General features: G+C 34.9%; 1 protein-coding gene across 1 annotated transcript in view; it reads left to right on the top strand.

The window, feature by feature from the left end:
• MMP20 (matrix metallopeptidase 20) overlaps positions 1–12,341 on the top strand; it is a gene marked incomplete at its 5' end in the record, with an annotated part of 48,296 nt that extends 35,955 nt beyond the window's left edge. The window contains 2 exons of the mRNA XM_079101996.1: positions 8,983–9,086; positions 10,147–12,341. Of these exons, the coding sequence (XP_078958122.1) occupies positions 8,983–9,086; positions 10,147–10,247 (205 nt within the window). The 3' untranslated portion in view covers positions 10,248–12,341. The remainder of the gene's footprint in view (positions 1–8,982; positions 9,087–10,146) is intronic.
• Between the last annotated feature and the right edge of the window lie 3,823 nt (positions 12,342–16,164).

The following is a 16,164-nucleotide window of genomic DNA, read 5'->3' as shown; positions in this document are numbered from 1 at the left end:
AGCTAAATTAGTACAACCAAATGGCAGCAGAAAGCATATTCAAAGTGCTTAAAGAAAAATATTCTCAACTTAGAATCCTATAACTAGCAAAGCTCCTTTATAATGAAAGAAAAATAAAAGCATTCTCGGGTAAACATAAACTCAGAGAATTTGTTACTTACAGACTTGCCTTATAAGAAATACTAAAGGTAAGTAATTCAAGCTAAAAGTAAGTAACCCCAGGCAATAATTCAAACACACACACACACACACACACACACACACACACACACACACGAGTACTAGCAATTGTTAGGTAGTCATGAGACTGTACAAAGACATAAGTCCTCATTTTCTCTTAACTAATTTAAGCACCATATAAAACTTTATGTGTATGATGTGTTGTTGGCACTATTACATAGAAATAGATATGCCAAGGGCACAAAGAAAGTAGGTGGGAGCAAAGCTGTATTAGACGAAGAAAATGACACCACACGGTAACTCAGATCCACAGAACAGAAGAAGAGAACTAGAAATGGTGAGCAAGAAGGATAATATTTTAAAAATCACAAATACATACTTGTTCGCCTTTCTTCTCCTAGCTTCTTTAAAAGACATTAAATTATATAAAATTATAATTATAAAATTATTTGGGGGCTTGTAATATATAGATGTAATATATATAATAATAAAACTCCAAAAGGGAGGGGAAGGAAATTGAACTATTTAGGACTAATATTTGTATATCTCACTAGAATTAAGTTAGTACATATTTGAAGCAGATTTTTATAAGCTGATCTGTATATGGTAAACCCTATAGCAACCACTAAGGAAATAACTGAAGAAAATATTATTTTTAAAAATCATAAAAAATCTAAAGTGTTACATTAGAAAATCTTCAGCAATACAAAAGAAAGCAGTGACGAATAATAGAGGAAACAAAAGACATAGGATATGCAGAAAACAAAAAGTAAAAAAACAGGCATGAATCCACCTTTATCAATAATATTAAATACAAGTGGATTAAATAATCCAATCAAACAGTGGAGATTATCAGGCTGAATTTTAAAAAAGAAGGGCTGGGGGTATAACTCAGTGACAGAGCACTTACCTAGCATATATGAAGCTCTGGGTTTTATTACCAACACCAAAAAAATAAAGAAGATCCAATTACATTCTGCCTATAGAAGACACATTTCATATTCAAAGATACAGGTAGATTTAAAATAAAAGAATGAAAAAAAATCTCATGAAAATAACAGCTATAAGAAAGCTTAAGTGGCTATACTGATATCTGGCAAAATAGACTTTAAAAAATGTTACTGGGGATAGAGAGGGACATTTTGTAATGATAAAAGGATGAATCCACCATGAAGACAATAATTTTAAACTTATGCGAGTCTCACAACAGAGGTTCAAAACGTATGAGGCAAAAACTGACAGAAACACAAAAGAAATTAGCAATGGAACCATAACAGTTGGAGACTTCAATACCCCACTTTCAGTAATGGATAGAACAAATAGATCAACAAGGAAAAGAACTTGAATAGCACTACAAACCACCAGACCTGTAGCATCTATAGAATGCTCCAACCAGCAAGAACAGAATACACATTCATCCCAAGCACACATGAAACATTCTCCAGGACAGAGGACATCTAGGCCACAATACAAGTCTCAATAAACTTAAAACAACTGAAGTCATTCAAATTATCTTCTCTAAACATGATGGAATAAAACTAGAAATCTATACTGGAAGGAAAACTGGAATACTTACAAATATGTGTGTTCTAAAAAACATACTAGTAAGTAGCCAATAAGTCAAAGAAGAAATCACAAGAGATATTAGAAAATACTTGGAAATAAATGAGAATTAATACTCAGCATACTGTAACTTATTGGATGCAGTGAAGGCAGTTCTCAGCTATAAATACATGTATTAAGAAAGAAGAAAGATCTCAACTCAAAAATTTAAACTTCTGCTTTAAGACATTGCAAAATCAAGAACAAATTAACCTAAGACAAGCAGAAAGAAGGAAATAATAAAGATTACAATGAAACAAATAAAGTAGAAAACAAATCAGCAATTTGAGAATATCAACAAACTCAAAGGTTGGCTCTTACAGAAGATCAACAAAATTGACAAACTTTTTAGTAAATTGACTGAATGTAAAAGAAGACTCAAATTACTAAAATCAGAAATGAAAGAGAGGACATTACTGCTGAGCTTAAAGAAAAAAAAGAATTGTAAAGGAATATTATGAACAATTACATACCAATAAATTAAGTAACTTAAATAAAGTAGAAAAATTCCTAAAAAGACTAGTAAAGCCAATTCAAGAATAAATAAATAGTCTGAATAGACTGGTAATGAGTAATGACAGTGAATTAGTAATCAAATATTATCCACAAAGAAAAGGTCAGGCCTAGATTACTTCATTGGTGATTTCTACCAATACATTTCAAGAAGAATTAGTGCCAATTTTTCACAAACTTATCCAAAATATAGAAAATAACACTACCTAATCTATTGTATGAGGCTCACATTACCCTAATACCAAAATCAGACTGACATCGAAAGAAAATAAAACTTCAGACCAATTTGAATTGTGAATGTGGGTGCGCGAATGCTCCAAAAATACTTGCAAACAAAATCTTGCAACTTATAAAAAGAATTATGCACAAAGATCAAATGGGATTTTGGCCAAAACCACATGGTTGGTTTCATTTTCAAAAATCAAATAATGTAATCTACCATATCAATAGAGTAAGAAAATAAAACCACATAATCATTTCAATAGATGCAAAAAAAGAATTTGACAAAATATATCATCACTTTGTAATTAAAAAAATAAAACACCCACTAAACTTGGAATAGAAAGAAACTTTCTCAACCTGATAAAGAGCATCTGTGAAAAACCCACGACTGACATACTCAGTGGTGAGTGACTGACTGCCATCCCCCTCAAGACTAGGAGCAAAACAAAAATGTCCATTCTTAGCCCTCCATTCAATGTTTACTGGAGGTTGTGATGAGGGCAATTAACAATAAGAAAAATAAAAGTCATCCAGAGGGGAAAAAATGTAAAATTATTTGTTTGCAATTGACATAAACTTTTTTATAAAAATCATAAGGAATATTCTTAAAAAAAACTATTTGAACTGATAGATAAGCTCAGCAAAGCCTGATTTCAATATGCAAAGATCAATCATATTTCTACACACCTCAATGAACAATCTGAAAATAAAATTAAGAAAACAAGTTAATTTATAAGAGCATCGAAAAGACTAAAATACTTAAAATAAATTTAACAAAGGAAATGGAAAACTTATAGTCTGAAAACTACAAAATATTGTTGAAAAAATTAAACAAAATCTAAGTCGAAAGGTATTTCACGTTCATTCATGAGGAGCCTTAATATTTTTAACACAGAATCTCTCCCCAAATTGGTCTAAAGATTCAACACAACTCCTATCAGAATTAAACTGCTTGTAGAAATTTATAGGACCTGTAATCACCAAAATATTTTTAAAAAGAAAAACATATCTGAAGAAATAATACATCCTGATTTTAAAACTTAGTACAAAGAAAAAGCAATCAAAAAAGTATGCTATACTTTTAAGGATAAGGATAGGCATATATATCAATGGATTAAAAATTTACAGCCCAGAAATAAATCCAAACATCTGTGGCAAATTGATTTTTGACAAGGTGCTAAGGCCACTCAGTGGAGAAAGAATAGTCTCTTCAACACATTGTGCCTGGATAAATGAATAACCACATACAAAAACAAGAAGTTGACTCCTATCTCACACCATGTGCAAAAATTAACTCAAAATTTATGAAATGCCTTATGTAAGTGCTAAAACTATAAAACTCTTAAAGGAAGATATAGAGGTAAATCTTAGTTTCCTAGGATTTAGCAATGGATGCTTAGATATTAAAAAAAAAAAAAAAAAAAAAAAACACAAACCAAAAGGAATAATAAGATGAATTGGGCTTCATCAAAGTTAAAAATGTTTCTGCTTCAAAGGACACTATCAAGAAAGTAAGACAGTATAGAAAGTAGAAGAAAATATCTGTAAGTCATTTATCTGACAAAGGACCTGTGTCCAGAAAGTATAAAGAACTTGTAACTCAATTAATAAAAAAAAAAAAAAAAGACAAAAAATCCCAGTTAAAATATGGGCAGAGAACCTAATTTTTTTCCAAAATACATATAAAAATGACCAATAAACACATGAATCCAATACCAATACCAATAGTCATCAGGTAAGTGCAAGTCAAAATCACAATAAGATACTATTTCATACCTCATAAATATGATTGAGAATATGGAGAAAACCAGAAATCAAATCCTCATACAACTGCTGATGGGACTGTGCAGCCACTTGGGAAATTATTTTCTGTTCCTGAAAAAATTAAACATAGAATTACCATTTGATCCAGAACGGACCTCCAAAATGAAATAAAAACATATAACCATGTCAGAACTGTGCACACATGTTTATAGCAACATTATTCATAATATCTATTAATGGAAATCACCCAAACATCCATCAAGTGTTGAATCCATATATAAAATATGATAAATTCATACAATAGAATATTATGTGACTATGAAAATGAGTGAAGTACTGGCACATGCTATAACAGTCGTGGATCTTGAAAGGTTATGCTAAGTGAAAGAAGTCAGTCACAAAAAAACCAACATGATTGCAGTTATATAAAATGTCCAGAATAAGCAAGTCTATAGAGACAGAAAGTAGATTAGTGATTGCCTCGGGCTGGGTGGGCTGGGTGGGCTAGGTGGGTGTGGATGGTGGTAGGGAAGGTGAGGACTGAGACTGAAAGCAGGATTTTTCCTTTTGGGGCAGTGACATCATTCTAAAGTGGATTGTGTTGATAAAAACACAGTTCTGTGAATACACCTTTAAAAACTGTTGAATTGTTGCCAGGTGCAGTACACATGCCCGTGATCCTAGTGATTTGAGAATCTCAGGCAGGAAGATCACAAATTCAAGCCAGCCTGGGCAGTTTAGCAAGACCTGTCTCAAAATAAAAAAATATGAAAGGGCTTGGGTTGTAGCTCAGCGAAGAAGGGCCCCTGATTCAATCCCTAATATAAAATTAAAAAAAAAAAAAAAAAACATCGAATTGTTAAATAAGAGAGAAAGCACAAACTATTGCAAAAACCCCGCCGGGAGGATGAGTTTGGGGGTAAGGAATAGACTCGACTGCTTTTCAGGCAATGAGAGACTTAAGTGTTGGTGGCTGACTAGTTGGGAGTCACGTCTTTGATCAATGGTTTTTGATTTTGACGTTTACCTAAATAGCAAATTTGAGAAATGCAGCAGAATCAGAGAAATAAAGAGGAGCTCCATTTTGGACATGCCAGTGAGATCCAAAAATGGAAATGTCCAGACGAGAGTTGGGCATAGAGGTCTTCAGCTCAAGAGAACTCAGACTGGAGAGAATTTTAGAATTCATGGTATAATCAGGTGGTAACGGAGGCCATATAAGAGTATAAGCCTGCCCAGGAAGAAGGGGTCCAAGGACAGCATGAGACATTTACTATGGAAAACGTAAAAGGGAAGGAAATTATCAAATTGTCAACACTGGCAACATCTTTTTTTAAAAAACATTTCTTTAGTTGTCAGTGGACCTTTATTTTACTTATTTATATGTGGTGCTGAGGATGGAACCCAGTGCTTCACATGTGCTAGGCAAGTGCTCTACCACTGAGCTACAACCCCAGCCTGCAACATCTTTTAATAACCGTTTAATATTGTTTTCTTCTATTGTCTTTTCAGGGGTTTTACTTCGTTTTTAAATATTACAGTATATAGTTTTACATCTTGGACTTTTTTCTTAGTGTTATGGCATAGATATTTTTCCATGTTGGTACAAATCCTTCATTCCAGAAACTTCTCACTTCATTTTCCTCATGGGGTTCTGATTTCTGGCTTTCCTCTGGAATGATATAGGCAGCTTCTTACTTTCCTGTCTTCTTTTCAGTCCTGATCATTCTTACCACAGCCCTTCCCTGGTACAGACCACAAAGGTCTCTTCCTCCACGAAAGCCATGTGTTTCTTGGCTAGAAGTTAATGAATAATCTCAAAGGGGAATTTGAGAATTCTATATCATTGTCCCACCTGACTCACACAAGAAAAGTCATTTTGACAAAACTTCCTGAAAATATCTTAGATATATTAGATATCTTAGCTATCTTGTCACTAAGTCACCTTTTTACCATTGGTTCTGATATTCTCTTTAAGCATCCTTTAACTGACTGAATTCTCCACTTAGTCCTTCAAAGGAGGCAGGTGGAGGCAGGTAGGCCATTGACATATGATAGAAATTATCACAATAAAAACAACAGAAATGCCTAACGAATCTAAGTTCTGCACACACAAAACTGCAGGTACTTGACCAAAATTGTCCCAAAGACTTTAAACTACAAATGTGCAGAGTAGGAAGATACATCTGAAAAACTACATCAGATGCATGTGGCACTGTGATATCACTGGAAAAAGTTTAACTAGTTTAAATCAGCAATGAATTATTTAACATTGGTACCATTTAATTAACATTAAACTAATGTTTATAAAGGAAATAAACATAGTTGCAAATTGTGAGCTTTAGTTTGATATTTAGAGCTCAGTGAGAAAAATATATGCAAAATATGTGCAGATACTAGCACATGGTAATTTTTATTTTTCTTAATATTTCAATTCAGCTAATATGAATTGATGACTTGCTGTGTGTGTCAGGAATCATGCTAGGTGTTTTCTCATATTCTCTTATACTCTCCCATTCTCTCATCTGCCTTTCAACAATCTTGAGAAGTGGATACTGTTAGCTCTGTTTATAGTGAAAAACTTTATGTCTAAGAGAAATTGCATAATTAGCTCATGATCACACAGCTTAAAAGGCTTGTATGAAGCTGTACTTCCTATCTTTTGAATTCATAATATAAAGAGACTTCATATCTACCACATATATTCATTCTTCAGTTCTCTTCACCACTTAGTGTCAGTCAAAATACCCATGATTCTTACCTATTATTTATTTTTTCTTTTTTCTTTACGCATTACAAATTACTTATGCATTATAATTTTATATACTAGTGGGATTCATTAGGCCATATTCATACATGCACACAACATAATCTGATTAATCTAGTTCCCCAGTCTCATAATTTTTCTTCTATCCCCTTGGGAAAAATATCAATAGTGGACATCCTTTCAGGAAAGGTCGTTTTCCCCTTTAGCCTCTTCTATCCTCCTTTTTTCTACCTCTTCTCAATCTTGCCTACAACTATATATAATGCTATCTAATAAAGTTTGTTTAGAGATTAAAAGAAAGAAGAAAACAGGAAAAAGCAAAAGAAACGAAGATTAAAGATTAAACTTGTTATTGACTTAGGATCCCAGATCAAATCACAAATTCCACTCAGTCCTTTACTAACAAGTCAGAATTAATGGTTGTGAGGATCAATATAAACCATAAAGTCTCATGACTGGGACCTGTCCTGGATGCCACATGGGTCAGGCACGTGGTGCGTGTGCACACAGGTGCACATTGTCTCTTCTCCTCATGGCTACTGTTTTCTAGATGAGGAACCCAAGGCTCAGAACACAGGGCACATTCTCTTGATCACAGAACAAGCAGATAAGAATCAAACTCAAATCCAGAGCCATCTAACAGAATGTTCTTGCTCTGTTACAGAAATCCCCAAATATCTATCCACAAACAAAGGACTAGAGCATCACAAAGTTTCCACTGGTTCACCGTGGAAAAATAAAAGAACAGTACAATATTATAAGTATATGGAGGTATACCCTGTGTCAATGTAAAGACTGATTATTGGCAAGAACTGTCTTATACTGTCCTTTCTATCTTTTTGATGACAGTTTATTTTCTTTGTAAAATGACAATGAAGATAGGTAGTAATGACTTTTTTGATGACTTGATAGTATTATTTAGTTGGTAAATGAAAAGATAGTAACCTTGTATTAGTTACCTAGGTGCCTGAATTTATAATGTTTATATGAAAGGTCTAAATGAAATATTAACATACTATAGTCAATATGTTGGAAGAATTAGCTTCCATACCTAATCCAAGCACTCCAAAAAGCAGCTCAACCCCTAGTCAATTTCAGCTAAATACTTCTTTCTCAAAGTTTGACTCCTGCTCAGTATCATGAGGGATTTGTCCCCTAGCTGGTGCAGTCAAAAGCACACAAGAGACACATTTCAGGAGATGGTGGGCGTAATCTGCTGCCACAGAAAACTACCCAGTAGCCCAGGAAAAATTATTTGACCTTTTGGTGGGAAAGGAGTGAGGTGTGCACCTGGGAATGTCCCCATTTGGAGTTCTGGGCTAATTAGGAAGGGACTTTCTTGCATGTTAAATAAAGTCTTACTAAAAAGGTGAGAGTCATCTCTGCCTCATACTGAACTCATATAGTCATACTGACTCATACAGGTCACAGTCTTTCTTACAAGGTATAATTTAGATCACAAAGAGATGTAGTAACCAGTCTTCACAGTTATCATTCAATGGTGGTTGCTGATCCAGAGAAGGAAACCTAATCTACTGTTTGGGCACACACATAATTTTTCCAGGAAACAACATCAATGGAATTTAATTAAATCAATTTAAAAGGCAGAGGCTCAGTTATTACAAACTTTCTTGGTTCTTATTTGATGAATGTTCACACAATCATTTATTCATTCAATATATATTATTTGTTCAATCCTTTCTTCAGGGGTACATAGGGCTAACTCCATGAATTAAAGTTCTAATAAAAGTCTTTCAATTGTTTAGTGAGTCAAGAAATTCATAGATAGATATACAGAGAGAGCAAGCAGGTATGTGTTTCATTTAAAACATTTATGTGTTTCATAAATCAGCCTTGGCTAAATATACCACATGCTGTCATCCACAACCAAGAAAAATCTCTAATTACTACTATTTTTTAAATACTTCTTCCAGCTATGATGAACGAAAAAGGAAAATGGATAAAGACTACCCAAAAAATACTGAAGAAGAATTTTCAGGAGTTAGTGGCCAAATAGATGCTGCTGTGGAATTAAATGGTAGGTGTTTCCACTGAAAAATTTCTTAGTAGAAATTATAACAAGAAATTTGGGCTTTGCTTGAATGCAACAGAAAATGGATTCCCAAATAGGAGTCATTTGTGCTTATTTTTTGGTCCTGGGTCCTTCTAAATGTTTAGCTCACCAGATTGTCCACTAGAAAGAGGAACTGGAAAAGGCCATTGCAGTTCTTTCTTCACTAATGGAAAGTTTTTCTAAACTTTCTGTACCTCTGTACAGATAGCTTCAGTTGGTGAGTCAGCTAGATCAAAAAGTCTGCCCAGGCCCAGATTATCTTTTTCATCTTTAAAATACATAGTCTCAATCTTCCCAGTGCCTCCTTCCCTTCCATCAGCCAACTCCTGAAATTTAATGCATAGCTAGGAAAGTTTAATGAACTGAGTTGAATAAATTCAATTGAATCTTTTGGATCAGTCAAGACACTCCTCTTGAATGTGTAGAACAGAGCTGGACATTATTCAGAAATGCAAAAACAGTTCCAGACATGGCCTCTGCTCTCACAGAATTATTAGCATCTTTAGGAAACACCTATCCATCCAACACAGATGAAATTACTGGAAAACAAGATAGTCTATATTTCAGCATTAACTTAGCTAGTACACGTCAAAGCAATTGAAAGAGGTGATCCAAGGAGGAAAAGAATAGAATTGGCAGCAGTAGTTGGAGATTTCATGGTGAGACTTACACTAGTTTTGAAGATTGGGTAGAGATTTAACTCGGTCAATGAAAGGAGAGAGAGCTTCTTTGAAGAGAATAACCTGAGCAGAAAGACAAAGCATAACTGGGGAAGGCTAGTTGAATAATCCCAAAGATAAGACATTACTGTTCCTGAAACAAAGAGCAAGATGAGCATGATTAAGAAGTTAGAAGTGTCAGGTCCTTAGGGCATGGTGAAGCCATGCAGAATACAAGTCACCTGATGTATTCCCACCCAATTCCCCATTGGTAGCCTCTCAAGAAAGTTGTAATTACAAATCCTCCCATTTATATATCTTTAAGTCATTGTCAGTAACCACAATTTCAACTTTATCTCTTTTAGGCCACATTTACTTCTTTTCAGGACCAAAAACATACAAGTATGATACAGAGAAGGAAGATGTGGTTAGTGTGGTGAAATCCAGCTCCTGGATTGGTTGCTAAACAGAAAGGTCTAGTCTTTCCCAAGGAGTGAAAATGACTGCAAGTACCTGGTAACTGATTTCTAAGGACCAAAGCAGAATGTAGGATAAAGATCTTCCCATGGCCTTCAATTCTAAGGGCAATTTAGAGTTCATTGAAAAAATAATTCTTCTATTTTTTTATAGTCATGTATTCAGAATTTTAATCCAAATGAAAAATTGGGCCAACTTTACACAATACACTCTTCAATTAGACACTCTTTTTTTTTTTTAACCAAATGTGCTAAAGAAAATTGATCAGTTTGGTTTTTATTTTCAGGAAGAAACCTACTTGTGCATTCTCTGATATAATTCTTTGAATAGGAAATGTCATTACCATACAAATTATAGCCATTCTTTACAAACAATGGTTTTTGTGGCCATCATTTGGCCTCATTTATTATGATATATATCAATTACCCATTTTTACTTTATTTTTTTCCAAGCTTTACTTTAAACATATCACAAGCAAAATACCACATTATGTTTGTTTCTGGTTTTATTTGTTTAACTGTGCCTGCTCACTGGTCTTTGAAGTGGGTTGGTAAACAAGCATTTCAATGAATTTTCATATACAGCAACAGATGGGCACTTTGCAACAGGAAAACTTTACAACAGCCAATAAAAATGTTGTGTTAGAACAGTTCCTCTTTTCTTTTCTGTTAATATTTACTAGCAAGGGCCAGTACTACTTTGTTGGCCACAAATTTTATGTATTTACAGAAAGTGTAAACCCTAATTTAGTGTCATGAGCGCCCATACCCAGAAGAAATGAGGAGAGTAAAATACTCTATTTCCTGTTCCTGATAAACCCTCAATGAAACTATCTTTGATCCCTCTAAGTCTCTTCTTAATAGTTTTCCCTTTAGAGGAGGAGTTCATCTTTTTGTTTTAGGTTTTCTTGCTTCAAGCTAAATCTTTTCCCCCACTACCTAGTCATCAATACAGATAGAATTATGACTGTCATTCTTATGATTTTTTTTAATCTTACCCTCTAGAATGGAAAGATTCTAAAATATTTTAGTAGTTGCAAAGTTGAATGATAAAATGCATGTAATGTACTTCATAAGAGTGCCTGGAACACCTATGGTTTTTAACAGATGTTAACTATTAATGTTACCATCATGTATTAAATTTGTTTCATATTCTCCTAAAAAGACTTAAGAAGGAATGAGGTAATTACTCAAGGTTACTCTAAGCTTTCCATTTGGTTTCTGTTACTGAAAGTCACTATTTACAGTGAACCAGAGGTGCAATATTGAAGACAACAATATTGGGATCCTTGCTTTTCCAATGTCAAGGTGCCTCTAAGAAAAGCAAAGTCATTTTTGCAAAAACAGTAAGCTAAAGAGCACTTGCCATGAAGAAGCAAAGAGGGAAACAGTCTGGCAATGCCTCAAAAGATTAAACATAAACACAGCATCTCCACCCCTAAATATATACCTAGAAGAAATTAAAACACACACAAAAAGTTGCACACAATGTTCACAGTGTCATTATTCACAATAGCCAAAAAGTGGAACCATTTCCATCAAGCGATGAATGGATAAGTAAAATGTGGTAAATTAAGACAATTAAATGTTATTCAACAATAAAAAGAACTAATCCATGCTATCATATAGATGAAATTTGAAAACATCATAAAAGAGGCCAGACACAAAGGGTCATATATTGTATAATTTTTTCTTTTATGTGGAATGTTCATCGTAGGAAAATCCATAGAGTCAGAAAGCAGACTAAGTTCTTGTCAGGAAATGTGGGGAGGAAAGAGTGGGGTTTCTCTTTTGGGCAATGAAAATATTCTGAAACAGATTATGGTGATGGTTCTATGACTCTGTGGATATATTAAAAGCCAATGAATTGTACACTTTAAATGGGTGAATTGTATGTTATGCGAATTGTATTTCAATAAAGACATTACACTTAAAAAGTAAATTGACAAGGAGATCAAAGTGATATGATGATCCATGAAGTTCCTGCGTCCTAGCAGGGACCACACGGCAATGAAGCATCAGCCTTGAGACATGTGGTACTGAGCAGTCATCTTGTGTGCAGCGGCTGCCCAGAAGCGTGCACAGTGAAGACACTTCAGTGCATAGATGGATGTTACAGACAGCAATTACACATGTGCCCTGAGGACAGATGGTTGGACCCGGATCTTCTAATTTTAACTGTGTTATATTGTTCAGATTCTCCAATCTCTTTCTTAGTTTCCTCCTTTGTAAAATTGGAATAAGAATAGTTCTTACCTCCTCAGTATATTTAGAGGTTTAAATATATTACTCAAAATGGGCACAGCTCTTAGAGTAGCTCTTGATAATCTATAGGGGCTCTATAATTGTTCTTAAAACATTTAATTTCATTTTGAGACATTATGGAAAATTTGTATATATCCTTTGAGATAGCTAAAAATCCTGTGACCTATAATATTACATGAATTGATAGTGACTTCAATTTTTTTTTCATCCAAATTTCAAATTAAGTCAATTACTAAAACATATATGGTGGTTATCCCCCACCCCCAGAATTTAATTCATACAAATCATCATTCCTTTGTTGAATTAGAAAACTCATGGCTCCAGATATACTTAGTATGTATTTTGGGAAGATTTGATCTCTTTAAAGCACAAGAAACTGTAGTTGTGTTGGTGTTATAACCTAGAGCACTTACCCTTTTTGTATAAGAACTTGGTATCACATAGAGTCAGCCTTTTGTGTTCATGCGTTACTCATCCACAAATTCAACCAAGCAGAGACAGAAAACATTCACCAAAAAAAATTGTCTGTGCTGAAAATGTATGGATTTTTTTCTTGTCGTTATTCCCTAAATAATATACTATGGGAGATCAGGTTATGGCTCAGTGATAGAGCACTTGCCTAGCATGTGTGAGGCCCTGGGTTCAATTCTCATTACCACATATAAATAAATGAATAAAATAAAGGTCTATCAACATCTAAAAGAATTTTTTAAAATAATAATAATAATATAGTACAACAATTTACATAGAACTACAATTTACATGTATTAGGTATTATAAGAAATCTAGAGATGATTTAAAATACATGGGAAGATGTGCATGGATTACATGCATAGGTCACATTTTATATAAGGGATTTGTGCATCCATGGATACCGGTACCCACAGGCAGTCCTGGCACCAATCCCTGAAGATACAGAGATAACTGTACTCTTCATTCAGCTTCAGAGAATGTCTTTTAAATAACAGATTTGAACAACATAAGGTTCACGTAAGTACTCCTTTGAGGATCGAGAGGAAGCAGAACAGAACTCACTTTCTGATGGCCTCTGTGCACTGTCCTATTAACCTCAGTGAAAAACGTGAGTGGAGCTCATCAGAAAGGGTGCTAAAGGCAGATGGATTCACCCCAGTGCAGAGCTTCCCTAACAGTTCCCATTAAATTTTCTGTGTTTGCATCTAAGTTCTATTCCATCTAGTCTGATCTTAAATGGCAGAAATAACTTGGTTGGGTCTTCTGTTTCTTTCCAAAAGCTTATTTGGAAACACCTTAGACTCCGTGTCATAAAGCATATGGCAAACAAACTACATGGCTTTTTATTCAGAATTCTGAATATAATAATGATAGCAGGGTCTTCAGAGTGCTATCATTTATATATCACCCAGGTGTTTTCTCTTCATTCCTGTTTCAGTCATTTCCTTCTGTAGACAATGATATTGAAGATTCTTTGTGATTCATAGCTAAAATGACCCAGTAAAGTGCCATTTGAGAGAAAAGACATGAAGTTGGTCAATAGGTTAGAATTTTAGACTCTGAGGATGGAACATAGAAGAGTCCAGTCCAAAAGATTTTCTGTAGCTTTCCCCAATAGACCTGAATTTATAAAAGAAAGAAACAGCATCCTTTGGTCATCTTCCAAGCCTGCCTGTGGTCTCATTTCCATCTGTAAGTGTCTTTCCAACATGACCAGATAAAAGACATCATGTTATCATCAAAATACTATCATTCCAGCTTTTCTCCCAACACCTAGCTCTTAGAATTGAAATAGGAGCAGGACTGGAAAGCTTGATGGTGAATAAGTTATAGTGAGAAATTAGTGAATGACTTATTTGGTATCCAAAAGAAGGCTCTTTTTAGACGTATATTTCCTCATTTTACTCCCATCTCCATTAATCTTTTGTTTTTCAAGGTACTGGGGATTGGACCCAGGGATGCTTTTATCACTGTGCTACACCCCAGACCTTTTTATTTTATTTTATTTTATTTTTTTGAGACAGGGTCTCACTAAGTTGCTTAGGGTCTCTCTAAACCGCTGAGGCTGACCTCAAACTTGCAATCCTCCTGCCTCAGACTTCCGAGTCGCTGGGATTACAGGCATGAACCATGGTGCCTGACTCTCCATTAATGTTAATCCAACATCCTTTCCTCTAATCCAATGTGTCATTTAACATGTTTGGGGATGAAATTAAACTTTTTTTGCATAATACAGTTGTTCTGACAAGAGATGGAGGCGCCATCAAAAGAGAACAGGAGAACGTCAATGGGAAAGTTGCAAACAACAGTTGAGAAATGCAACCTTGAAATCAATCTCAGATTGATGCTTGTTGGTATACAGAGTTATTATTTGTTTATTCTTGAAAAATCTCAATACAAATCTCAATACAATTCAAATCTCTTGAATACAATGACGACAATCAGTTTTTGAAGTTAAAACGTGGTTGCCTCTACAGAGCATGGAATTCAAAAGGCCTAAAAGAGCACATTCCATCTGAATCACAGATTGCCCAATGATTGTGATATGCCACTTTGCTAAATTGAGACATATTTTCATATGTGAATTTGTTATGCAGGGAAAGATAACTGATATGTATGCTTTCGGGGAGCATATACCTAGGAGTAGAATTGTTGGGTCATAATTTACATATGTTTAAATTTGATATATACCTCTAAATCATTTTCAAAATGATAGTAATTGTCCTAATGCACACTCCTACCTGCAGTGTGAGTGTGTCTTTATTGATAATGACTATTTTTATTGAGTATTTATAATGACTATTTTTATTGAGTATTGATAATGACTATTTTTATTGAGTATTTGTTATGTGCCAAGTATTGTTTAAATGCTTTATACATGTTGTTTCATTTGGTTTTCACAATTCACTGAGATGGGTATTCCTATTTTCCCCATTTTCGGGTTAAGCGAATTTATCCAGGTCACAAAGCTAGAAAATGTCACAACAGGGACTGGAACACATGTCCAATATGCTTAGCCTTTAAACCTTCCCTGGGTAAGTCTTCAGTGCCATGCCTCAGAGCAAATGTTTATGGAAAATACTCATAATACACTAACAGAAGAGCAACAGTTTGTCCTGTGCATCATTCAGCCATCAGTTCTACCACGGAAATGCTAAGGGCTGAGGACAGAGGACTTCCAGATGGAGTTAGCATGGGAAGAGTGATTGGGAGATTTGTGGAGAGGAAAGGGTGGCTTAGGCAAGGCTGGGCGGTGAGGAACACCCGTGAATCCAGAGCTCTGTGTCTGGCTCACTCTGCCCTCAGCACCTGCCTGCTCATACAGAGGCAACATCCTTACTACCCAGCCACTGATTCTCTAAAGCCTCTGAGATAATACTACCTGAAGATTTCAAATGAATGAGTGGTTTTCACACACTTTCACCTTTCCCAGGGGAAAAAGAACTCAGTTATCTCTTGTGGAACTCCTCCCTTTGTTCTTTGGGTCTGTTTGTTGTTCCTGAGTGAGATTTTCTTCCTCTCTTCCTCATTCCACCAGTGCTTGTCTGTCACTGGTCACTTCTCTGATGGGAATTCCTCTTAAAAAGCCCACGGTCTCTTTGATGAGCCTCGCCTTGTATGTGAAGGTAAACTCTGGGCAGGCTGCCCTGAGCCTTTGGCTACTTGACC

This window comes from Sciurus vulgaris (genome assembly GCF_902686455.1).
Source record: "Sciurus vulgaris genome assembly, chromosome: 11".
Taxonomy (NCBI): domain Eukaryota; kingdom Metazoa; phylum Chordata; class Mammalia; order Rodentia; family Sciuridae; genus Sciurus; species Sciurus vulgaris.
Note: the sequence above shows the minus strand (reverse complement) of the source record. Positions and strands in the feature narration are given on the sequence as shown.